At 39.1% G+C, this 27771-nt stretch overlaps 1 protein-coding gene across 8 annotated transcripts; it reads right to left on the bottom strand.

Moving 5' to 3' along the window:
* SH3BP5L (SH3 binding domain protein 5 like) lies at positions 1–27771 on the bottom strand. Of its 8 annotated transcripts, XM_044001477.1 has the most exons (9): positions 27323–27449; positions 26397–26545; positions 25157–25777; positions 14353–14415; positions 13753–13881; positions 12788–13096; positions 9941–10114; positions 8798–9017; positions 1–821 (listed from the first exon to the last, which is right to left on the bottom strand). In XM_044001477.1, the coding sequence occupies exons 3-9, from the start codon at positions 25340–25342 to the stop codon at positions 778–780; spliced, it is 1125 nt and encodes a 374-aa protein (XP_043857412.1). In that variant the 5' UTR covers positions 25343–25777; positions 26397–26545; positions 27323–27449; the 3' UTR covers positions 1–777. The 8 variants fall into 8 exon arrangements, with proteins under 8 accessions (XP_043857412.1, XP_043857406.1, XP_043857405.1 ...); XM_044001471.1 differs by lacking the exon at positions 1–821 and having other exon boundaries at positions 6890–9017; positions 26361–26545; XM_044001470.1 differs by lacking the exon at positions 1–821 and having other exon boundaries at positions 6890–9017.

Here is a 27771-nt window from a genome sequence, read left to right as displayed (position 1 = left end):
AGGGGACACAGAAATGAATGTTGGTGTTGTTAAATTCAAGATAACCCCTTTTAAAACTAACTACATAAAAATTTAGTTTCATATACAATAATTTTTATTGTCTATATGTATGTTTCAGTTTATTGATGATTAAGTTCATAATAAGGAACAAATTTAAATTGTTGCAGGAAAAATGTGTCAGAGGCAGGACTTGACCATTTCTTCCCAAGTTCTAAGTCAACCTTCTTTTTTCTCTGTAAAATTGAATCTATCACATTAATGGTGTATCATTATGTAGTATAACTATTTCTCTAGGACTGTTATCTGTTTTAGACTTTAAATTCTGTGAAGGCAGGAATCATGCCTTTTCTTGCCTTTAAAGCCTAGTGAACATGCATTTAATAAAACATTTATTGATTTGAATCAAATATGAAATTGAATTTACTACCTAAGACTCAGAGGCAAGTCCCATTTCTGTTGTTTTATGATTTCTACGTTCAAATGTTTGTTAGTCTTTGTTAGTTGAATATCAACTGAATACCCTAGAAAATGGGGCAAATTCAAATGTTCTCAAAGAGAGGTTCTTCTGGGTGAATGTGAACACAAGCCATATTAATATAACCAGACAGAAGTTCCCCAAGATTGAATCTTATTTGATATGGGTTATAATTCTCCTGTAATCTCTCCAAAAGTGTCTTGTGAAGAATCCTGTGAGGAACACTGGATTTGGAGTCAGAAGGCTTAAGTTCTAGTCTTTTCTGTGCCTCTAATTTATTGTGTGACCTTGGGCAAATCCTTTTAACTTCTGTGGATCTCAGGGTTTTTGTTTTGTTTGTTTCCAACTGTAAAATGAAGGTACATAAAAAAAATCATAATATAAAGTCTCACCTTCAAAATCTTTTGCACTTAAAACAATAACAAAATCTAACAAATACCTAGAAATTAATCAAGACACACTCAAAACTTATATAAATATGACTACAAAATAATATTTATAGAAACAAAGGGAAAACTAAATAATTTGAGATGCATTCAGTATAAGCACTTGGGACATGATACTAAAATAAGAATAAAAATACTACTCAAATTAGTCTATAGATTTAACAATATACCCATACCCATCAAGATAATAATGGGATACTTAATAGAACTGAATAAAATAATAAAGTACATTCAGAAGAACAAAAGATCTAATTACCAAGGAAAATAATGAAAAAAGTAGTTAGGGAGTCTTGCACTACTGGGTCTCAAATTACAAAGCAGCAATCATCAAAAACTACCAGGTAATAGATGTTAAAAGAAATTCCAGTGGGATAGTTTAGGTAAGCAAGATTAAGAATCATGCACACAGTAGTCAACAAATCCAACAACATAAATGACTGGTGAAGGAATTCACTATGCGACTTGATAAAGAAACCTAAAAGCATTTGGGAGGGAGGGGGAGTGAATACACCAGCATCTCTCATTATGCCAATAGGGCTATAATCTCATTGATATGGGCACTGACCGCACAAATGCAAAATGTAACCCATCTATAGCTGCCCATCATATATGACTTTCAGTATTTTTTGATATCTCATGGATACTATAACCGCAGTAAATTCCAACTAAAGCAACAATACAAACTTATAAAATCTTAAATTAAAAAATTATACAAGGTTATATATAAATGTTACAACTTTTATATCTGTGGAAAAGAGGTACATTCCCGACCAGCCATTACTTAGGAGAAATTGTAAAAAGGTAAAAAAAATGATTGATTTGATTTTATTATCTATGAAAGTATACATAACTAAAACTAATAAATCTAAAATCAAGAAAGAACTTGTAGTAAAATCATTGCATTAAATATTATTTATAAATGTCTGACATTTAAAATCCATATGGAATTGACAACAATTTACAAGTAAAAGAGTAATAGCTGTTCTCCAAGAAGGGTCAAAAAACAAGCAACTATCAAAAGAAAAAAATAACCACTTGTAAAAGTATTCAAAATTGCAAATGGGAAAAATGCAAAATTTTTAAGAAGCCTTGATACCACTTAAAACCCACTAAATTGACTGATATAGTAAGATAATAAAATCAAATGGTAACAAGGATAAGAAAGACCCATTAGTCTAAGACTGATGGAATTATGAGTTCAATATTTTTGGAAAGCAATTTAGGATTATATAAATTACAAAAATGTTCATGTTCTCTAATATAATATAATCCTACTACTGAACCTACAGAAAAATACTGATAGGAAAAAATGCTTACATGTATCAAATATTCCTAAGTGATACTATTTCTAATGTGAAAATTCTAGAACTAAAGTAAATGGCCAGTGATTGGGGAAAGTTGAATAAATTATGGCATATCAATTATGATATAATCTGTCAGAATGCATTGTTTGGGGAGAAACTGTAGGGAATCCATATTTAGCACCAAATGTTCTTTAAATAGTTTTGTACTAATGCACCACACCAGAGAAATGATAGCTCATGAACAAAATCTCATTCAGATGAAATTTATTTAATAGGGGCATTTTTGTTTTTAAAAGAGCTATTACATCAGTGTTTTTTCATCGATTCCCTAGTGTTCCAGCACAATGCTTACTGGAAAGGCAAAGCCTTACATGTTGCTTCAACTTCCAAATCTATGCTCTGGGATCTCTGAGTATTGTAATTGGTTGAGGGGGAGAAAGAAGGAGGGGGAAAGCAAGTATAAAATCGAACCCTGATTCTGAAAACTAGTTAACCACAAGATAAGGACCTGATTTCATGGTTTTAACTGGGGTCTGCAAAATAACTGCCCAGAACCCAAGGGTTCATTTCTCTATACAAATGTCTATATAACTAAAGTCTTATGGTGTTTGTATAAAGGACTTCATGGCTTAGAGAGAATGCAAAATCAGCAAATGGCAAAAAGAACAAAGGTGCCATCACTTGTCTATGACCTAAATTTCCAACAACTCAACTCTTCTAAATCAGTTTCCTGAGTCTAAGGCATGTTACCTATACAGTTACATTAAACAGATTAACATTCACTGAGGGATTTATTTTGTTTAACACATCATATACAGTGCCTTGTCTTTGTTAGTCAGGTCAGCAGACAGGTACTGGAAGTTAAAATAGGCCACTAGAACTCTGTCCATTTAATATTTACTGAATATAGATCTTACATTTAAAGTACCAACAACTAAATTATGTTTACACTGATTAAAAACTGTAGCATCCTCTGCCCATGCAGAAGCAGAAAAGGTTGCACAGGCCTTAGAGAAAATTTTCACTGCCATACCCAAAGAAGCTTACTGGAGATGTCTATCTGTACTTCACTAGGCTGTTACTCAGAAAGCAGTGGTTGGGACTAAATTCAAAACCTTTCTAGAACAGCAGAAACTGCATGAACCTATCTTCTGCCAGTCTGGTCTTTGACAACTGTCACCTCCATGACACAATGAGCACATTAGGACTCTAGGATTTTCCATTGGTAGGATTTATGAAAGAAAAAGGGAAAAAATAGCTGAGGCCTAGTTTACTGGAGGGAGTTCCCATATCAATGAGACAAGATGCTTTAAAGTATAGGAATGTAATATTACTATATTACTATTACAATGTAAGAAATTATGAAGTATACTGTGAACTCAAAGCCTGACAAGGCTCTGTGACTTGGCAGAGATAATCTCCCCTATGGGACTCTAAATGCCAAGCCTCTTCCAATTTGCTGGAAGGGTAGCCTCTATAGAATGACGAATAAATGCTAGTAGGTATAAACTGTGTGACTATTTGAAAACATGCCTCAAATCCTGAGTTCAAAATCCTATGTCAGTCACTAGCTGTGTAACCCTGAGCAAATTACATAACTTAACTTAGCCTGTTTCCTCATTTGTAAAATGGTAATAATAGTACCTACCTCACAGGGCTGTTGTGAGGCTCAAATGAGATAATATATATAAAGCATCTTGAAAATTCTAAAGAGCTATATAAATGTTAGCCATTATCATTATTTATTAAATCCTTAAAAGCTATTATTATGAGGCAACTAGGTATTGCAGTGGATAGAATGCTAGGCCAGGAAGAAAGGAGTTCAAATTTGAACTCAGACACTGATTCGTTATGTAACCCTGGGAAAGTCACTTAATCCGTTTATGTTTCCTCAACTGTAAAATGGTGATCTAACAGTATCTACCTCACAAAGTTGTGATGATCAGATGAGACATTTGTAAAGCACTTGGCATAGTGCCTAGCACACAAAAGGCACCATATAAGTGCTTTCCCCGCTTTTTCCCTAAGAGAAATGAACATTAAAATAACTGGATTCACCATATGCTGTAATTGGCAAAGATGGGAATAGTCAGTGTTGGAAGGGTTATGGGAAAACAAGCACATAAAAACATTGTTGGTGGTAATATGAATTGGTACAACCATTGTGGATATTGCTGTTTGAATTATGTAAAAGTAAATAAACTGTAACCATTCTTACCCTCTGACCTGGCAATCCCATTATTGAGCCTATGTCCCAAATATAACAAGACAAAAACAAAGGACCAATAAACACCAAAATATTCATAGTAGCACTCTTTGTAGTAGTAGAAAATTAGAAACAAAGAGAGTACCCTATCAATTGAGGAGTGGCTGAAAAAAAAAACTGTGGCGTATATTCATGTACTATATGCTCTATTACTATGCAATAAAAATGACAAACATGAGGAATTCTGAGAAACAGGATGATTTGCAGGAATGTTTGTGAAGAAGCAAAAGAACATATATTCAAGGACTACAATAACATGAAAACATCACTAAAAGGACACTAAATATTGAGTTAACTGAAAACCAATGATGGTTAAGAAAATAGATGATAAAACATGCTCCCTTCTGAATGACAGAAACAAGAGGCCAAATATGAAGATTGTAATGGGTATCACTGTTGAATTAGTGTTTTTTAGAAAGAAGGGTTTAATAAGGGAAAGGGAAGTCATCATAAATAACTAATGTAAAGACTAAAGGCATCAATAAAAGCATATTTAAATTAATAATGCAATCTGAGATTCTACCTCACCATCATCAAACTGGAAAAGATGAAAGGGGCAAAATTCAATGCTGGCCATGTATGCTGCGTGTGCTATTGAGCTGCTACTGGAGTTAGGAAAAGATCTAATATTTTTGAAAAGCACTAAGGAATTATAAAAATAAGCACACCCTTTCTCTATTCTCCAGGTGATTACTGACAGGGAAAAAAGGCCTACTGGTACAAAAATATCCTCTAGCACCACTATCTGTTAAAGCAAAAAACTGAACCCAGGTGTCTATCAAATGGGAAATGGATAAGCAAATGCTAGTTTACAAATTTAAGAAGATATTATTACATCCTAAAAATAATTAATATGAAGAATTCAAAGAAGTCTAGGAAGACACAGGAAGTGATGCAAGGGAAGCAGAAACTAAAAGAAAAAGTACACATATACACAAAGAAAAGATTAGGAAAACCTAAGGACAATGTGGACACTACTACATTAAAAGTCAATATATACATCTTTTGGTGTTGTTTACAAGTAGTAAATAACAGAAATTACAGACACATAACCATTTACAACCTTTTGTTTGTCAGTTTCTCTTTACATGATCATTTTTCTTTTATGTTCCTGTTCATATATTTGAATTGCTGTATTCTTCAATGAAAACAAAAAAAATCTACATTTTTAAAAATTGTAAAGGCCTAATGAATTATATACATAGAGGAAGTCCAACTAAAATGTTAAATGAGGCCAGAATGGAAAAAGGTCCAGAAGGATCAAGGAAGGCTTCCCAAAAATATTCTTGTGCTTGGGCTTTAAAGAATAAGTAGAAATTTAACAGTAGAGGAGGGGAATATGGGCATTACAGATATGAGAAACAAAGGCAGAGAGATGGGAAAGTTTAAGGAATGCTCCAGTAGCAAGTAGCCATTGGTATTGCATGGCATAGTTGGTGAGAAAGCTGGTTTTGAAGCCAGGAAAACATGGGTACAAGTCCTGATATAGTATCTGTATGACTGAATATTTCATTTAACTTCTCAGGTAAAACTCTCTTAAGACTATAAATTGTATAGAAGGCGCTGATCAGTATAGGTTGAGGGAGTTTTGTCCCATGAGTATTAGTAATATTAATGAACTCAAAGGTCCAGTTCATATATCTATACAGCTAAAAAGATTGTGGAAGGCCTTAAAAGCCGAAGGAACTTTATTTGGTAGGCAATATGGAGCCAATGAAGATTTTGAGCATTGACATGAACTGTTCTGTGAACAAAATATCCTGACATCTATACAAAAGTTAGTTTGGATGACTGAGCTACAACAGGAAAACCTATTAAGAAGTGGGTTATTTTAAGGGCCTAGTCTAGGACAGTGGCAATAGGAATGGGACAGGGAGTTAAATGGGGAGATATCATATTATTAAAGTCACCAAGATTTGGTTTCTGGTTATGAAAGGTGAAGGAAGGTCAAAGAAACACAAGGTTGGAATCATGGGAAACAAGGTAGTACTACTTATAGAAAATAATCAGTCAGGATAAGATCTGGATGGTAAGAAACTTTTTCAGATATGCTGACTTTGTAGTGCTGATAGGACATATTTCTTAAGTAGCAAAGGTCCTGTAAACTATAAGAGGGTATAGAATTCTAGAGATTAAGATTTGTTTGCTTACAGCTCAGAGTACCTGATAATAACTAACTTATTGATAAGTTACTTCAAAGTTTGCAAAACAAAGTTCAATTCTAGGAGGTACTGAGGTACAAACACTACATTCAAAAGTCTAAAACGAGATAAACATTTGAAATCACTCTGGAGACAGGAGACTAGCTACCACCACCTCAATCTTTCAAATCTTCTTATCCTCCTCACAGCTGTTCACCAATAATTCCCTTTGTATACAGACAATAGACAGGAAGAAATTGCATTTGTACTTTTTATTTAAATAAAATCCTATCAACCTGCCCCTTCATTCTCACACACTCCCCATCCTCCTTCCACCTCCACCCAAGAGTCACCTCAAACACAATGGTTTTCATCGTGACCGTTTTACTCTGCCCTGGAAAAGTGACACACAAGACAGGAGTTGAAAATGTAAACCTTATATTCTCCCAAAAAACACATATGCAGAGATGAGCTTATTGGGGGTTGGGTAGGGGTAGAAGAGTACCTATGAAAGACAGATAAGGTGAGATAGATGAGAGCAAAGGCAAATGGATTTCTCTATGTCCCTTGTCAAAAGAAACAACTTTTCATGTATACTAGATAGTAGGAAGATAAGGAAATAACCTCCCCCTACACACACACAGCCTGGGGTGTGACAGACCTTCCTAGTCTCTGATTTCGAGGGAGATAAGGGGCTTTCATTGCCAGATCTTATTGTCTTCTATGGTAGCGGTGGAGGAGGTGGGGAAGGAAAGAGAGTAGTATAGCAGCCAAGTCAAGAAACTCCTAGAAGGATATAGAAACTTATATAGGAGGAGGATAAGGGAGAAAGGGGAGAGAGGACTTATATCGATCCCCAAAGTATCCAAATTTCCATACCCACGATGTGAGAGAGATGGTAAAATGAGGAACAGTAATTCATAATTCTATCCTTTATTCACTATGTTGGGACCCAGTCATTATCCACTTGACAAGGTAAAAGATGGTGACAACAAGAGCATGGAGAGAAGTCATCTATTTTAAAGTTTGGACAACTCACTCCAGGCCCTCCCAAATTGATCTCTTAAATTAGAGACTCCATAGGACCTTCTCAATCTTAAAAGAATCAGAAGTCAACTAGGGAAAAGGCTATCTATGGGAACATTATTTACATGGACCACTCACTGGAAACCTAGAGTGTCACTGCTAATATGGGTTGGAGGAGGGAGGGAGGATAAGGGTTGGAAATCTGACTTCTTTCCCATTAACCTGTAAGATTTGACTGTTTTTGAGTTAGGGAATAGTCACTAAAAATTAGGGGAAAGGTATCTTGAATAAATGAACTTATTACATGTAGGATTGCAACCCAGGCAATTTGGGATAGGGCAAAAAACATAAGAATCCCCAGTAGAGTCCAGCAGCATTGGGGGTCTTATTAAGAGAACCTCAAAGAGGGGAAAGATGCCTGTGGAGGATGTAGGACTGGGCTGGGGGAGTAGAGAAAATGAGAAGAGCAACTTAGAGTTCTATTGAAAGCACTCCTCCCCTGGTCAGCATCCTGTTCCTTCTGGACTGAATTCCCTGAGGGGAATGAGAGAGGGAGTGAGTGAGAGACAGACAAAAATGGTCAAAGATGGACAGAAATCCAGGTAGAAATAAAAACATGAAGACAGAAGAAGACAGAGAATCTATAGAGGGATCCAGGCTAAGAAAGAGGAGTAAGAGCAGAATAAGGCAGAAGTGAAACCTCCAACAGTGAAAGAAGAGACAGGTATATGAGGAAAGAAAAAGAAGATAGCATCAGAGAGACAGAGGAGATAGATGTAAGGGGCTTTTCAAAATAGAGAAGAAGCACTAAAAGAGAAAAGTGAGACAGAGTCTATAAGAACCCCCTGAGTGAGAAGAGGAATAGGAACAAAAAGAGGAGACACTTCCAACTCTTTGGGAAAGTGAGGGCTATAAGCTGATGCTTCGTTGGTGACGACCTCGATTCCCACTCCCTCTATCTCCCCCACCCTCAGGGCTTAGCTCCTGGCCATCTAAACTGGCATGGTCTGAGAGGCCCCTCAAGTGCTCCACTGAATCACATTTCTGTAGATCTGAGGCAACAGTGCGAAGGCTCAGGAGACTCAAGGTATCAGGGGCAGGGCCAGGTTCAAGGGCCCCACTCTCCTCCAGATACCCACCCTCTGCCCCTTCAACCCTGATGTCTCCACTATCCCCACTCTCAGGTCCAGCCTCAGCCCCTACAGGGGAAGAGCGCCTGTGAACTGGGGCCTGAGGCAAACCCCTGCGGCGGGCATGGATCTGCTCGCTGATCTGCTCCAGATTTCTCAGGGCAACTGAGTAGCGGGTCTTTGCCTGAGACACTTGTTGTTCCAGCCCAGTCACCTTGGCCTTGTGTTCCTGAGGGAGGCAAGAATAGAAATATGAGATGCCCCACCAACCCAAACCTTTTTAGGGTCTTGCTAATTCCCTTCCAGCCTCATTTTTCTCTGTCATCTTCCCTGTTATTTTGCCTTCTGCCTCAATCAGGTTCCCATTAGCTTCACCACTTCTTTTTCCCTCTCTCCTCTACCAGTTTCTAACTCTGACACTTTTCCTTCCCCTCATTTCAGTATTTTCTTCCTCTAAGAATTTCAAGGAATTCTTCCAATTTTAAATATCTGGGTCACTATCCCATTATCTGTCTCAACCATCCTCCTCTTTCTCAACAATTATTCTCCATTCTTCCCCTTCCCTACTCATTCCCTCATTCTTCTCTTCACATACTTCTCTGCTCATTATTTTACCCTTAATCACACAATTCTTTGTCTTCTTCACTTCCTCTGCTCTTCCCTTTCTCTTCTCTGTTCTTCCTCTCTCCCCATCCTCCTGTTTCCTGATGTGCTTCCTTTATGTTCTCTAGGGTCCCTTTCACCTCTCCTACTCTGCACCTCCACTTACCCCAAGCTTTTCCTCCCACTTCTCCATTTCTTCACATTGCTTCTACTTTCTCTTTTGCCTACCCTGTCCTCCATTTTCCCTTCCTCTCACTTCTCAACCTGCTCTGAAGCCTCCTGAACTCTTCGTAAACATTACTTGGCACAATATAGGGTAGATATTCACTAAATTGAAGTCACCTAGGAACAAATATCCAAGTCCCTACTCTATTTGGGGTTATCTTGAACAGCAAAATATCTACTGCTCATACCAAAGACTCACAGTTCACCCTTCTCTTTTCCTTTCCCTCCATCCCCACATACTATTTTCTCTTCAGGTTTGTCTTGAATTCCCCTTGTCCAGTTGACTCCCAGTCTCACCTATGTCAATCTGCCAAGGCAACTCACCTCTAATATCTGGTTAAACTGGGCCTTTAGCTCAAAGTATGGACGGCTCTTGCCAATGACCCGCCTAAGAGTCTTTTGCAAGGCCTGTACCCGAGCCTCTGCCTGTTGGCACAGTCTGGTCACCCGTTGGTGCTCCCGCTCTCCCCGAAGACGTTCCTCCTCTGCCTCATTCACCTGAGTCCCAAGGGACAGAAAACACAAAGCAAAAGAAAGAGAAACAACTGGATGGAATTACTCCAATGGCTTTCTTCCTTTGGTCTTTCCCCAACCTGCCATCCAGTAGCTACCCTGTAGGGCATGGATCTGATACAATTATCACTCTGTGCTAAACACTTAACTGAGTGAAAGAGCACAAAGTCCTACATTAGAGATAGTAAGGAGATATGGGAGAAGGTAATAAGCCTAAGGAAAGTCAAGGCAGATTTTATTCCATCCCTATTTGTCTATATACCCGATTTGTTTTTAGTGTTGAAACACATGAGCCAATAGCAGAATATAGGTGTGGTCATGTAATAATAAAATAAGTCTCTTTTTAGAAGCTATGCTACTTGAAGGAATCACATTAAACCATTCTACTGAGACATCAGAAGTAGGACATTTGTTTTGTAAGGAATTAATTGTGATTTGGGGTTTTCATAACCGTATCTTTGCTTCATTATGGTCAGACTGGGGGCAGCTAGGTGGCACAGTGGATAAAGCACTGGCCCTGGATTCAGGAAGACCTGAGTTCAAATCCAGTCTCTTACTAGCTGTGTGACCCTGGGCAAGTCACTTAACCCCTGTTGCCCACAAAAAACCAAACAAAAAAACCCATTATGGTCAGACTGAAAAAAACCCGTAAGCTTAAAAGCCTAAGAGAAGATGGGTGTGTACTTTGGGAAATAAATGAACAAACAAGAGGAACTCTGACAACAAGGAACATTTATTAAAACTAAGTAACTAAGTCACCCCTAATAGCTGCCTTCCCTAATAGCTCCTCCACGCCCACATGGGCCTGACCAGATTATAATGGGGACAGCCCATGTGGGTATGCTGAGCCAATTGGAGACTCAGCATGGCTAAGAACCACCCCTTCCGGTGGGAGAGACAGTTAGAGGCAGTTAGAGAGTTTTTCTGAGGAGAAGGTTCTGAGTGAAACGGAGAAAGGAGGTAGACAGCTAGAGGAGCTGTTGGCGTTTGACCTTCGGACCAAAATAGAAGAGACTGCAAGCTAATTCTCCTTAGAGCTACAGATTTCATGTGGTGGTGAGTTTAGTTTTTTTTGAGGCAAAGCTAGCTCTTTGGAGTTGGGGGAGCTGGAGGCAGGTTCGGGATGCCTGGGGCCTTTTTACCCCAGAGATTTAGATTCCCTAACTCTATTAACCTCACTTGTGTTTTGAACTTGTTCCCATTAATAAACCTGTTTTGTTTTTGAAAGAGGCTGTTTCTTACCCCAATACTACAGTGAGCTGCCCACTTAATTCTTCCCATACTAAATTTGGCCCTTACAGATTTTCAGTCAGACCATAATGAAGCAAAGATAAGGTTATGAAAACCCCAAATCACAATTAATTCCTTACAGTTTTCAGTTATTCTTCCTGGTAAGGATGGGTAAAGATTTTCATAGATATGTGTCTTATCTATACCTAACATTTATATAGTGCTTTTTTATGTGTCAGGCACTGTCCTGAGTACAATCCAAGGAGATAAGGACTATTATTATCTCCTTTTTACAGATGAGAAATTGAGGCAAATACAAGTTAAATGACTTGCCAGAGTCACAAAGCTAAAAAGTGTCTGAGGCAGGATTAGAACTCGTGTTCCTAACTCCAGGCCATACCAGAGCTTACCTCTAACACTTATTTGCTATATGATTATGTCATTTAACTTCCCTAAGCTTTAATGTTCTCATTTGTAAAATGGAGATAATAGCTATATTGCCCATTTTTACAGGGTTTTTATAAGTTTAAATGAAATAATGTATGAAATGCTTTGTAAAACTTAACTGCTACACAAATGTCAGTTATTATCATTATAAGCTCAATGAGAGCCATTTAACTCTGCCTCCTCATCTTTAAAATGGGAATAATAAGAACAACACCTACCTCACAGGGATGAAGGTCAAATATGATAACATATGTAAAGCATTTCCCAAGCCTTGAAGCACTACATAAATGTGAATTATTATCATTATTGCACATAAGATGTATTCAAATACTCACAGATTCATAGAATATTAAAGCTGCTGATTGAAGGATTGGTGAAAAGGAATATAAATAAAAACTCAATAAAAAAGACCTAAATAATTATAGTTGCACAGAGCATATACACAAGGACTAAAGTGATGCTAAGGTAATGGAGAGATGAATTGTATAAGATTAGTCCTCAAGAAAGTGGCTAGTGAAAGAAAAATTTGATAAGAGAGCAATGAATAGGGGCAGCTAGGTGGCACAGTAGATAAAGCACTGGCCCTGGATTCAGGAAGACCTGAGTTCATATCCGACCTTAGACACTTAATGCTTACTAGCTGTGTGACCCTAGGCAAGTCACTTAACCCTCATTGCCCCAACTCCACCCCACAAAAAAAGAATTCAATCAGAAAGCAATGAATAAAGACACCTAGGTCAGAGAAACAACCTAGTTGAGTGTTTGGCAAAAGAGAATAAGGGGTTAGTGAGGAGCTTCTCTTAGGCAAAATTGGGAAGTCATGAAAAAAGAGTCCAACTGTAAGGAAAGGGGGTGGGGAGGTGGGAGTGGTAAAGTAGTAAAGAATAGAATTTAAGGAAGGAGGGAAATCAGATACAAATTAAAGAAAAAAATATGAGAATTAAAATAAAGGAATGACTGATGCTGCTGGCTACTCCTCACCTTGCAAGTGGCATGATTAAGCATCTCCTGCCATGTGGGATCAAGCCGGTTCTTGTCAGCCATGACACCTTGTTCTGCCACAAACACCATCTCTCGAGCAGCGTTGTGCATGCTCACCGCCCGTTCATAGCGCAGAGCTGCTTTCTGTGTTTCCTGCTGAGCCTGGAGGGAGGGTGGGGAGCAGTCACAGGAGGGGCCCAGACTTCCCCTACCAAGAAAATCCTGGCTGAGGGAGAGCCAGTCATGAGAAAGGTAGATATGGTAGAGATTCCCCCTATGTCTGCCCCAAGAGGACGGCAATCCCATAGCCTGTAGAGAGACAGAGTTGGAAGAAATGAGAAGTCAATCTCACTGTCCTCCTTTCTCTCTCAAACTATGTTATGAAGAGACTAATTGGAGATACAATTCTGTAGAAAGATAGAAAAAGGGGGAAGGGAGAGATGAAGGGAGCAGAGACAGATGCTTGAGAAGTAGTATGACACAGTAGATAAAGCACCACACTAGAGCTCAGGAGATTTGGTTTAAATTCCTACCTCAAAGACACTTTCTAGTTGTGTGACCATGAGGAAGTCATTTACCTCTCAGAGCCTCAGTTTCCTCATCTGAAAAATGAGAATGAAAGTACCTACACTAACAACCTCATAGTGTTGTGAGGAAAGCCCTTTTCAAGCCTTAAAGTTACTACATAAATGTAAATATGAGGAGAGAAAGTTTGTTAGAGATCTTAAAAATCATCTAGTCCAAACCATTCATTTTACAGATCAAAAATTTAGACCAAGGGAAATTATTTGTCCAAGACTATACAGCCAGCCAGTAGCAAGTCATCAACATCAGAGAACCCACTCTGCCTAACTTCTAGTCCAGCAGATTAACTAACAATAGACACTAAACATACACATGTGCAGACCCTTAGCTCAGGGGATGGGAGCATGTGCTTCAGGAGACAGAGCTCCCAATTCCAGTACCTCCTTGGCCAGCCTTCGTGCCTCATAATATGGTCGGGCCTTATCAATACAACTTCCCAAGTGAGAGCCCTGTGTATTGAGCTTTCGAGCTGACTCCTGCAAGATCCTCCGATATGTGGTTCGGGCCTCCTGTCAACAAGATATGAGAAGTCAAGATTACTGGATAGTCTCCCTCTAGCTGCTCTATAATTCCCCATCCTCCCGTTTACCCCTCCCCACAATATACCATGGTCTCAAGTTGGAATTATAGCTACAGTCATCCTTGGTTCCAGGAATCCAAGATTTCGTTTGAAACAAAAACAATTATTGTTGTCTCCATGTCTCCCAAGCAAAAAAAAAAAAAAAAAAGGACAAGGGAGAGACAGCCAAGAAAATAATAATTATAGGAATACAGATTTATTGCTGAAAAAGATTCTAAAAGTTCATTTAATATAACCCACTGATTTTACAGACACCCAAGTCTTCTGACTCCAAATCTAATATTCTTCCCACTATCCTATGCTGCTCCCTGCACAAGATATCTCTTGGATTCCTGAAAATCTATTCTAACTTATTCCCATGTTAGTGTCCCAGATGGATGGACAGGTGAGGGACACTCACATCCAGTTGTAGCTCTACTTGGTTGATTTCCTCACTGGCCTGGTTCAAGTGCTCTAGCTCCTCCTGTCCAAGGGGAGATAAAAGGAGACAGATTAGTTAGGCAGGCCTTTAGAAGGTATAAATCCTATCATGAAAAGTTAAGAACCTTCTCTGCATTTTTAGAGGATAGGAAGGATTATTATACTCATACATAGAGAGTCCCTAAAAATGGAAATGGAAATCAATGGTGTAGACTAGGGGAAAAGAGTCTGGAAGGGACCTGTCAGTCAAACATTATCTCCCCCAAAAATACACCTGTTGTTTTCTAATCCCCTAGCACAGAAGGAACATTAAAATTCTCACGAAAAGGATGGAAATAACCAAGAACCTCCCTACAGAAAGGTAGACATAGTTGTTAGAAAGCGTCAAGGGTTTCTTTCTCTAGATTTATCTATAGAGGCATTCTCCCCCCTGCCCAAGATGGGAAGGAGACTTATTTGGCCTAAAGGCAAGGGAAAGAGAAGAAAGATGGGATCTATACATATCTATGAATGGTCAATGGGACTTTATCCCTTCAAAGACAGAGATGGGTCTCTGGTTTGACAAATGAAAGATCTTGCCTCAGTTTCCTCATCTTTAAAATGAGCTAGAGAATGAAATGGCAAACCATTCCAGTATCTTTGCTGAGAAAACCCCAGGGTTAAGGGACTTGTCCAAGTCACACAGCTAGTAAGTGTCTGAGGCCAGATTTGAACTCAGGTCTTCCTGACTCCAGTCCCAGCACTATCTGCCATCTACTTACCTGGAGGTCTCATAGACATCTCAAATTCAACGTTTCCAAATGACAACTCTTATCTTTACCTCAAACACTCCCCTCTTCCTAACTTTCCTATTATCCCTGTTGTATCCCTCTTGAGGGTAATAGCATTCTTTCAGTCACCCAGACTTAGAATCTGGGTATCATTTGCTACTGTTTACTTTCTCTCTGCAATTTTCAACCAGTGGTCAAGTCCTGCCATGTCTACCTATGTAACATCTCTCATATATGCTCCATCTCTTCTGTGACGTTGCAACCAATGTGGTACAAGCCCTTATCACCTCACATCTGGAAAACAGTCTAGTGATAGCCTGCTCATGTCTCCCTGCTTCAGGGCTCTCCTCATTCCAATCCATTCTCCATACAGCTGTCAAATTGATCTTCCTAAAATGTAGATCTAACCATATTACCCTCCTATTCAATATACTTCACTGGCTCCATACTAACTCCAAAAGTAAAACCCTGCTTGGTTTTTTAATCTCTTCATAACCTGGCCCTTTCCGACCTTTCCAGTCTTCTTACACTTTTACTCCCTTCTACATTCTCTTCAATCCACTCTCACTAGCCTCCTTGCTATTCCTCATACATGACATTCCATCTCCTGACTCCACTCCCTCATGCCTGGAAATCTTCCCCCTCATCTTTACCTCCTAGTTTTCCTGGTTTCCCTCAAGTTTCAACTAAACTACCACCTTCTGCAAGAAGCCTTTCCCAGGCCTCCTTAATCTTGGTGATATATGAGAAGGTTTAGATGAACAAATGCAGAGTAAAGCAAGCAGAATTAGAACACTCTCTGTGTAGGTAAATACATACACATATGTATGTGTGTATGGATGGGTATATAGTATACATACATACATATATATGAAATGATTATAATATAAATGGAAAAAATGACAACAGAAAACAGAAAATGAATGTTGAATAATTATAAAGACCAAGCATAACACCAAAGAAGAAAGAAGAAAATAAAAACTCTCCCCACTTTGCAGAAATGTAGGACTATGGGTATGGAGAAGTATATATATTATTAAAAACCGATTAAAATATTGATCAGTTTTCCTAGATTTTTCTTTTTTTTCCCCCTTTGTTGGAGGGATAGTTCAATGAGAAGGGTTATGTTCAGAAATTAAGTGGATGTAAAAACAAAACATATCAAAAAATTATTTTTAACATACTAAGTCAGAAATAAGTATGATTCCACAGCCATCTAATAAATGTTTACCATTGGCTTCTGTTTACCACTGAGAAAAGATAACACCTCATCCCAAATGAAAAAACAACTCAAAATTGCAAAATAAAACCCTGAGATTTCACTTCAAATCCATGAGACTGACAAAAATAACAAAATATGAAAGTGATAAGTATTGAAATGGCTTTGGGAAGAAAAGTACACTAATGTACTATTGGAACTATGAATTGGTCTAATCCTTTTGAATAACAATTTGGAATTATCCCCAAAATGTCACTAAACAGTATATATTCTTTTATCCAGCAATACCACTACTAGGCATATACCACAAAGAAGTCAAAGACAGAAGGTAAACCCTCCTTTCCCTTTATACAAAAATTTTTGTAGCAGGAATAAACTGGAAAGGAGATGTGCATTGTTTGGAACTGGGTTCAAATTATATAGCTTTGCCATTTGTTACCTTGATGATATTGAGTGAACACATAATCTCTCTAGGCCTCAGTTCCTTATCTATAAAATGAGGGAATCCAACCATAGGACTTAGCTGGTCCCTTCCAGCTCTAAATACATAATCCTAACATCCTATGATCTGTCTATCTCTCCACTTTCTTCTATGGTGTCCATGTTTAATTATTAGTGATGACTCCAACCTTTTGACAGAAAAGTGGTAGGTTCTAGGTTCCAAATAAGGCATACATTTTCAGACATGGACAATGGGTTGCTTTGTTTTGTTTAAATTCATTTACTTATTAAACGGGAAAGTTAAGGGAGCCATTGAGAAATAACAGAAATGCAAAAACAAATAAACAAAACACTTAAAAAGAAAGGAAAATATTTTAAAGTATTTGTCCCACTGTAAGTAGGCTGAGCTAGATTGCTAAATCAGTCAACAAGCAAATTTATTAAGTCCCTAATATATGTAAAGTACTGATATGTAAAGTACTCTTTAGGGATTAGGGATACAAAGATAAAAATAAAAGTCTTGGGGCAGCTAGGTGGCATAGTGGATCAAGCACTGGTCCTGGATTCAGGAGGACCTGAGTTCAAATCTGGCCTCAGACACTTGACACTTACTAGCTGTGTGACCCTAGGCAAGTCACTTAACCCTCAATGCCCCACCAATATATATGTAAAATAAAATTTTTTTTTAAAACGGTCTGAATTCAAGAAGCTTATACTATCAAGAAACATAACAGGCACATATTTAAATACAAAATATATGCAATACAGAAGCAAGTATGAAGCATTTGAGGGAGTAGGGTGGCCACTACAAGGTAGGATAAAGGGATCAGGACAGGCCTCATGAAGGAGGTGGGTCCTGAGTTGAGCTTTGGCATTGAAGAGAAAATATATTCCTGCCATGGAGAATAGCAAGTTACAGAGGCACAGAGATGGGAGATGGAGTGTTCTGAGGAAGAGCAAAAAGGCTATTTTGCTTGAACATTATGTGCCTAAAGAAAAATAATGTAAAATAATTCTGGCAAGGGAGGTTGGAACCAGGTTATAAAGGAACTAAATTACATTTGATCCCAGAGAACCAATAAAACTTATTAAGAAAAAGTGGCCTCGCTAAAAAAAAAAAAAAAAAAGGGGGCAGCTAGATGGCACAGTGGATAGAGCACCAGCCCTGGAGTCAGGAGTACTTGGGTTCAGATCCGGCCTCAGACACTTAACACTTACTACCTGTGTGACCCTGGGCAAGTCACTTAACCCCAATTGCCTCACTAAAAAAAAAAAAAGAAAGAAAAAAGTGGCATGGTCAAATCTATTCTTTAGGAATATCATCATTTTAATATCTATACAGAAGATGGATTAGAGAGGGGATAGATTTGAGGTAAGGAAACAAATTAGGAGACTATTGCAATAGTTCTCGTGAAGCAATACCACTGCTAGGTGTATATCCCAAAGACATCCTCAAAAAGAGAGACCTATTTATACAAAAATATTTATAGTATCTCTTTTTGTAGAGGGTAAAAATTGGAAATCAAAAGAATGCCCATAAATTGGGGAATGGCTAAACAAGCTGTGGTATATGATGGTGGTGGAATATTATTGTGCTATAAGAAATGACAAGCAGGATAATTTCAGAAAGGCCTGGAAAGACTTGTATGAACTGATATATAGTTAAGTGAGCAGAACCAAGAGAACACTGTGCAGAAACAGCAATATCATTTGATGAAGAACTGTGAATGACTTAACTATTCTCAATAATACAATGATCCAAAACATTCCCAAAGGACTAATGATGAAGCATGCTATCCACCTCCAGAAAAAGGACTGACATTGATTTAACACAGAAGTTTTCTTGTACAAAATGACTAATATGGAAATGTTTTACATAATTTCAAAAAAAAATTGTTCTGGTGAAAAATGATGAGGTCTTGAACCAGGTGGTGGCCAATAAGTATGGACAGAAGGGTACTGATGAAAGAAGGACTATAGAGAAAGGCATGGATTCAAGAGATATTGTAGAGGAGGGATCAACAAAGCATAACATCTCCACTTATCTAAAGTGGAGTAAGGAATAAGGAATCAAAGATTACTAGGTTGTGGACCTTGGGCACTAGAAGCATTCTAGTTGCCCTTAATAGAAATTGTTGTTTCTCCTTCATCCTCTAAGAGGACCAAGACATTGGGAGGTGATGTCATGACTTGCAGTGAACTGGATTTAAGTGAGAGGGCTGTGCAAGGTCACCAGCCTCACTTCTCCTCCACAGCCTTCTGGGTCCAGTGGCAGGATATAGATCAGGACGAATGGAGGTCACTCCAGACACCTAAGGCAATCAGGGTTAAGTGACTTGCCCAAGGTCCCACATCTAGTGTCAAGCATCTGAGGCCAGATTTAAATTCAGGTCCTCAGTCAGGAACTCTGTTCAGGGCTAGCGCTCTATTCACTGAGCCACCTAGCTTCCCATCTTAATAAAAATAGGGATATTCTGAAGGTAGGTTTGATGAGAAAAGATAGTATTCTATTTTGGATATGCCTATGAAACATCTAATTCAAAATGGCTAACAGGCCAGGTGAGCAAGATGGGAATTCAGGAGACTAGGACTAGAAATACAGATCTGGGAGCTATCTTTTATGACAATTAAACCCATGAGAACCAAAGAAATGAAGAGTTGGGAGAGGGGAGGGGAAAATGGGGGGGGGGGGTAAAGTGAGAGGATGCAAGAGAGTTTAGGATTATAGGATTGTTTATTTAGAGCTGGAAGGGATCTTAGAAGTCATCTAGTCCAACTCCCTCATTTTAGATGAGGACTGAAGCCCAAAGAGGTTAAGTGACTTATCCAACATCACATAAGTAATAAAAGGTATCTGAATCCATGTCCTCCAATGACAAACCCAGCACTCTTCATTGTACTGCTTCCCTATATAAAGGGCAACACATGCTTTCTATGCAGGATAATATGCAATTAGATACATAATAAAAGCTTTTTAATAATGATAACAGATGAGCAGAGAGTCCAACACACCTTTTTTGAGTTACAAATTTCCATCTAATTCTTTTCTTTTTCTTTCTTTCTTTCTTCCTTTTTTTTTTTTTTTGGTGGGGCAATGAGGGTTAAGTGACTTGCCCAGAGTTGCACAGCTAAGTGTCAAGTGTCTGATGCCGGATTTGAACTCAGGTCCTCCTGAATCCAGGACCGGTGCTTTATCCACTGCGCCACCTAGCGGCCTCCCTAGCTAATTCTTCAAAGAAATAGGACGGTAGCCAGGGAAGATGAAGGGCAGAACAAAGATAAAGTGGGGTCAGGAAATTTCTGCTGACTTATGCTGTTCCTCTAGTTGTAGTGGCCACTGTTTTTGGTTTTGGTGACACATGCCACTTCAGCTTTCAAGCAGAGAACTCTGAGAATACTCAGCTTAAATGGAATGCTTGAAGAATGCTGTCTGAGTCAGCTCACTTCATCTGTCAATGAGTCAACAAAGTAGGCTGACCTCCCCAAAGCAGGTCAAACAAATTCCCAGGATGCCAGGACAATAGTCTGGATTCCTAAAGGCTCAGGTCACTCATTTCCCTGTACCAATAGAAAAAGGTAAATAGAATAAATTACCCTAATTACATGGGCATTTGACTCTGAAGGAGGCCTTTATTAAACAGTATAAATGTATACAGATTATTCCCTGTGTAAAGCTTGCATTGAACTCTGGTTAAGATAGAGAAGAAAATCATAGACATGGTCTAATAGGAAAGACGGGAAAAACACACTGATATGGAAAAAGACTCATAAACATATCTAAAACAACACAGCAATGAGAGGAGAGGGGAAAAGACTACTAGAATCCTAATGAGAATGAAAGTAAAGCAATGATCAGTAAATTAGGGAAGACATAGTGGCACAATGGACCAGGCTTGGAATCAGGAAAACTTATCTTCCTGAGTTCCAATCTGGGCCTCTGACACTTAACTAGCTATGTGACCCTAGGCAAGTCAGTTCCCTATTTGCCTCATTTCCTCATTTGTAAAATAAGCTGGAGAAAGAAATGGCAAGCCATTCCAGTATTTTTGCAAAAAAAAAAACAAAACAAAAAAAACAAAAAACAAAAGGGATCACAAAGAATGGGACACAACTGTAACAACTGAACAACAACAACAACCTAAAGAAGGAAATCTTGACTGAGGTTTAGAAAGTCAGAGGATGGGAAGGATATTCCAAATAGGGACAATGGTAAAGGTACATAGATAAGTCCAAGAAAATTAACTGCAAGGGGACATTTAAAGAGATTAAAATGTATATACAACAGTCAAGTTAATGATAACTAGGAACCAATCATTGAGTCTATATCATGGTTCTCTAACCACAAATCTAAATCTCATCCCATCAAGATATCAAAAAATCTGAACTACTTCAGATCAAAGTGCTGAGGTAAATGTAACAAGAATTAGTATAAAAAGTTTGGTGACTAAGCAGGTTTCTATGGCAAACTCAAGTTTCACCTTGAATCAAGTCTTACAAAAGCTTCTCTATTCCAACTGACCATTACTTTCCCTTAAATCCTATAGTCTATACTACAAAAACATTGGCTTGTATAGTCCTACATTGTTACCTAGTTATACATCATATACTGAAGTCTTACCTCTTCCTTCACCAAGATGTCTGTTTCTCAGGGGCAAGATGGATGTCATACTTTTTTGTTTGTTTTATCCTCAACTCCATAAAAAGCACACTAGCATAGTGGATAAAAGGCTAGTCTTCTTGAAAGTCCTAAAGTCTTTAAGTACATGTCATACCTGCAACAAACTGAGACTACTGGCTCCTAAGTCCCCAAGTAATTTTCAGAGGTATGTTAGCTTATTTGCAATATAGAAGATTCCACAGTGAATGTTCACCAAACCACTGAAATCAAAGATCTGGACAAGGAGTCTCCTTTAGTTCTTACCATGTAATAAGCAAGACACAGATTCATATAGTGGTAAAAGTACATTAGTCTTGGGGCAGCTAGGTGGCGCAGTGGATAGAGCACCGGCCCTGGATTCAGGAGGACTTGAGTTCAAATCCGGCCTCAGACACTTAACACGTACTAGCTGTGTGACCCTGGTCAAGTCACTTAACCCCAATTGCCTCACAAAAAAAAAAAAAGTACATTAGTCTTAAGAGTCAGAAAATCAGGACTTGAGTCTCAGCACTGACACTTAATAGATGTGTGCCTTTTAGTAAGTCACAATATTCTGAGCCTTGGCTTTCTTCATTTGTAAAGTAAGGATAATACTTGCACTCCCTAACTCACAGGGCTTTGTACACCATGGACAGTTACAAAAACAGAAAATACCCTATGTACCTCTCCTATTTGGCTTAAACAGGAACAAGAATGTATAGCAGAAAGGATGGAGGTAAAATCTTAGATAAGCTTCATGGAAAGGCTGTGCTATCTTCTCTGCAAGAACTTCTTTCCTGACTGTAGACAAGGAAAGGCAGAAAGAGAGCTAAGCAGCTCTGCTCATTCAACTACAAAAGAGGAGTATTTTTTCCCAGCTTTATCTGAAGACTCCAAGCTAAGTTTACATACAAAACAAAGAAATCTAGCTCTAGGTCAATAAGAATGCATAAGTTGTTAGGAATAAGAATCACATAATAGTAGAGCTAAAAGGAATCTCAAAATCATCTGGTCTAATCACTTCATTTCACAGAAGAGGCAATGAAGACACAGAGAATGTAAATAACTTGGTACAAGTCATAGTTGGTGGTAGAACTGAAAATAAAATTCCAGATTTCCTAACTCACAGTCTTTTTTTTTTCACTTGACTAGTGAACCTAAATTCATGAAAGAATTAAGGGGTGTTAGTGCGTTTAAAATAAGATGAAATACAACAAAACTCAATTAATGTCAGCCAGTCAGCAAAACATTCGAGAAAGAACCATTTTGTAAAAGTGACGAAAATGTCCATACTCTGACCCAGGGATTCCTCTACTAGGCTTATACCTCAGAGATCATTGATAAGAAAGCCCTCATATACACCAAAATATTTTAAGATATTTTTTTTTTCAGGGCAATGAGGGTTAAGTGACTTGCCCAGGATCACACAGCTAGTAAGTGTCAAGTCTCTGAAGCCACATTTGAACTCAGGCCCTCCTGAATCAAAGGCACCACCTAGCTTCCTCCACCAAAATATTTTTAACAGAAGTTTTCATGATAGCAAAGAATTTGAAACAAAATAGATACACAAAGGTCAGGGAATAGCTAATAAATTATGGTACATGAATGTAACGGAATATTACTATGCTGAACAAAATGATGAATATGATGAATACAGAGAATGGAAAGACATAAATCTGATGCAGAGTAAGTAGAACCAAGAAAACTCTTGGCAATATAACTCAGCAATATAAATGGAATAAACCACCACCACCACAAAAAAAAAAATAAAAGTGAATGTCACAAAAGTACAAAGAATAAACATGGTTCCAAAGAAAGGATAGATACCAAAAACAGAAGAAGAAAAGAATATACAAAAGAGACAGTTAGGTGGAATAGTAGATAGGGCACTAAACCTGGAGTTCAGAAGATCTAAATTCAATTCTTAGCCTTAGATACTTTGCCAGCTGTGTGATCCTGGGTAAATCACTCTGTCTCAGTTTCCTCACTGGTAAAATAGGAATACTTGCTACTTCTTACCTACTTCTGAGGGATGTTGTAAGGATAAAATGAGATAGTATTTTTAAATACTTTGCAAATCTTAAAGCACTATATAAATATGACTTATTATTATCTCTGTTGTTGTTGTTACTATTGAGTTATCCTTACTCCACCCCATTGCAGAGGCAGAAAGTCAACAGGTGTTGAACAACACATATATTCTTTTCTCCCCCAACATATTGATCAGTTCTGGGGGTTTTTTTCTCTTCCTCTTTTTTTTCTCCTTAAAAATATTTGTTTTCAGGGGGCAGCTAGGTGGCGCAGTGGATAGAACACCGGCCCTGTAGTCAGGAGTACCTGAATTCAAATCCGGCCTCAGACAGTTAACACTTACTAGCTGAGTGACCCTGGGCAAGTCACTTAACCCCAATTGCTTCACCAAAAAAAAAAAAAATTTGTTTTCTGGTATGGCTCTCTTGAAATGTGTGAAAAGAAAAGATCCTAGAAGACATTCTGGTGATATCCCCCAAAAGAAGGTTATCTATAATTTATTTTAAAAAACAGAGAGAAGCATCTTAAGGACAGTGAGCTAATCTATTTCTTTGCCCATAAGGGTATCTGAGGTCCCTCAAAAAAATGCTTGTAGGCAGAAGTTTAAGGATTTGGAACTAAAGTGGCTTATCAGAAGCTACATCCATAACAGTGGGGCCACAGCGACATTGCTTAACCAGTCAACTTGGGACACAAAAATACTGTAGTCTTCCACTCTCCTTTACCTACTTCAAAATGTGCCTCCTGATTCAACTGACTCCACTTGGATAGTTCCTCTAAATCTCTTAAGCACTCAGAAATTCAGTTCACATCCTATTCATTTCCAACTGTTCACATGTTGCTTCATGAAGAATACTTCTACACTGTTACCCTCTAGATTTGTAGTAAGCCCTTAGAGACTCTGTTAGAAGGGGATAGAAGACTGATTTATCAATCAACTCTATGAGGAAAAAATGTATGCACAAGACACTTTTAAATTTAATCTGCATTAACATTTTCTCCATCAATTTAAGTCTAAACAATCAACAAAACAATAACATAGCATTTGTGGATTTATGGGGTATAAACTGACGCTAAAAATGTAAAGTATTTGCTCACATAAAAGGAATGCTTCTTAGAGGTCACATAATCCAACCTCCCAAACATAAAGAATCCCTTATAAACCTGGGCTTCTTAAATTTTTTCCACTCGTGACCTCTTTTTCACCAAAGAAATTTTTACACAACCCTGGGTATTTAGGTATATAAAATAGGTATCCATAACCTTTTACTGTTGCCAAATTTTTTGCAACCCCCACATTCAGTTACAGGACCTCATATGGGGTTATGACCCACAGTTTGAGAAGCTTTGCTCTAAACAATGTCAATCCTCTACCTTGATACTTCTAGTGATAGGAGATACAAACAGAATAATAGAATCACAGAATGTTGAAAAGTTGAGGAACCTGAGGCCCAAGGAGAAGTGGCATGCACCGGAAGGTCACTTAGTAAGTAGCAAAATCATACAGTTCTTTTCATTCCAAATCCAGTGCTCATTTTTCCTCCCCTAGTCAGCCTCACAATATCAAACTGAACTTTATCTCTCCATAACTTCTACCCATGTATTCCAATTTTTCTTCTGAAGAAACAAAGAATTAGATGAATCCCTCTTGTCCAGGAGAGTTTTTCAAATAATTTCATTTTCTTACCTGTATTCTAGGATCCAGTTCCTCCTCCTCTCTAGGAGATAACTTTGTCTCACTACTACTGCTGCTTCTTCCTCCTCTCATTTCCTCTGGACTTGGACTCCTAGGGGCCTCATCTTCCACAACTTCTGGCCGAAGCTCCCCTTGTGGAGTCTCCCGGCCACCTGGAACCTGTCTTGGCTCAGCCATGCCAACCAGGAAATAGGCAAGGCCCTATTCACAAAAACAGACTAGCATGTTGGGACCAGGGACCCTTGCAAGCTAGAGCTATTACAGAGAAGTTTCTCCTCAAAGGATGAAGAAAGGAGGTAAAAGGATGAGAGCTCTTGAGTCCTCAAAGAGGGTAAAACGAGGGTTAGAGGGTCAAATTTAAACCGGTAAATAGGTTTCTTAGTTTAAAGAAATACTGTCTAGGGGAAAGTCCTTGTTTCCTGGTAAGGGTCCTTCCACTAGGAGAGACTTGGAACACCAGCTCTGAGGTAGGGAACAGAGGAGGCCTGGATCCTGGGTCAGCAGGAAGTAGCACCATTCGGGTAGGGAAGAGGCAGGGTGCCTCCAGGATGAGGGCAGCAGAAAGGTTGAGCCTGAATGAAGGCAGAAACCTGGCTTGGTCTCTGGAGATTTCTGAGAAGAGATTGCAAAGATCAAAAGACATATATATCTCAAATTCAGTGCCCCCCAAATAATCCCTCTCCCCAGATGCCAATTCATTTCCTCAATTCTCTCACGATTCTCTTTTAATTTATCCCTTTATTTCTATGGTCATCAATCTATATCCCTCCCATTTTCTATTCTATTCCCCTTCCTCACTAACCAAAAGCTGGTTGCTCATCTCAAACAAATCTACCAAATGGAAACCTTCCATCTCTTCTCAGAAATGCTACCCTTGAGGGGTCCTCCTCATTTCTGAAGGCCTACTTGCTCTTCATCTGCCTACTTTTTTTTCTGAGCTCCCTATGCTACTCACCAATTTTCTCCAAGACTCATCCAAGATTTTTCTTTTACCCTACTTCCCCAACACCAGAACACACTGCACCTCTTTCCCCTGTCTTTCCTATTCAACCCCCATTTCTCCAACTTACTTCTTTTGGCATTTTACCAACAACCTCTCATCTCCTCCAAAGCCCTCTTAATTCTCTCCTCCCTGACTGGAGGGAATAGAGGTAAAGGGTAAAAGAAGAAGCTCTCAACTCCTCCCTCTTCCTACCCCTTTCCTAGCTCCTTGCTTTCTCATCCTTTTTACCAGCCTCCTTCCTCCTCTCTCATCTTCTCCTCGACCTTTACCAGCCTTCTTCCTTATGAACCTTTACCAACTCTCCTGACAGAAGATGGTCAAAGGCTTGGAGACCAATCCATATGAGGACAAGTTGAATGAAGTGAGGGATGGTTAGCCTGGAGAAGAAAAGACATAATAACTGTCTGTAAGTATTTGACGGATTGTCATATGTTAGTTTGGCACCAAAGAGCTGAACTAAGATAGCAATGGTGGAAGTGGCAGAAGACAAAGTTGGAAAGATAAACTTCCTAAAAATTAGGGTTATCAAAAAATGGGACGGGCTGCCTCAGTAAGTTTGGGCTTCTAAAAAGTCTATTCAAGAGGCAGCTAGGTGGCGCAGTGGATAGAGCACCGGCCCTGGAGTCAGTACCTGAGTTCAAATCCAGCCTCAGACACTTAACACTTACTAGCTGTGTGACCCTGGGCAAGTCACTTAACCCCAATTGCCTCACTAAAAAAAAAAAAAAAAAGTCTATTCAAAGTCGTCAAAGCTAATACTGGATGACCACTAATTGAGCAGCTTGTGCATGAATGATTCTCAGTAAGCTAAGGGTTGAACTGGCTGGTCTTGGGGCCCTTCCAACTCTACAATTGTTTCATCTCTCCCGCCTCTTCTCTCACCTCTCAAGCACTTGCGCTATTCTTGGTCCCACCTTCCACCCCTCCTACCCCACGCCCAGAGGATCGTTCCAACACCTCGGGCCCCCAGACCTAGCCCCCAGGTTGTCGCCCTTAAATCCCCTCTCTTCCTCGATACTTTCACCTCAGTGCCCTACCCCACATTCCTCCTTCCAAACTCACAAAACCCTAGCCCCAAAACACCTCGACTCAAACACGCCCAACCAAATGCACAATCCCTCCTCAACCGCAATCCCTCCCGCGCCTCAGTTTACCTTCCTGTGTCCGGGGCTTCTCAGTGACAACCAACCTCTTTCTACCTTCCCTTTCTCCCTCCCCCAACAAACCCGTCCAACCACACACTACGAGAGTCAGCAAAAGAGGAAATGCATCATTGCTTAGCAACCCCACCTCTCCTCACACCTTCTAGGCCCGCCCCCAAACTCCATCGACTTCCGACTTCCCCCAAACCTCGTCCTCCGCCTTAGCGGTGCTCTAGTTTTCCGTACAACATGGCGTCCGCCTATGATGCTCACTTCAAATCACCTGGGACGGATCTAAGTTATCCTGAGTCTGTGTTGGGAGTAAGAATTGAAAGCTGAAAATGCAGAGAAAAGAGACTGTATTCCCCAAAAGGAGTGCTGCTGTTGTATGGAGAATAAATGAACACAAAGCAGAGTCCTCCATGTCGGCCTTGGTTCGCGGGGGCTGACGTATTGCCACG

This window comes from Dromiciops gliroides, chromosome 4, assembly GCF_019393635.1.
Source record: "Dromiciops gliroides isolate mDroGli1 chromosome 4, mDroGli1.pri, whole genome shotgun sequence".
NCBI lineage: Eukaryota > Metazoa > Chordata > Mammalia > Microbiotheria > Microbiotheriidae > Dromiciops > Dromiciops gliroides.
This window is presented reverse-complemented; position numbering and strand designations above follow the sequence as displayed.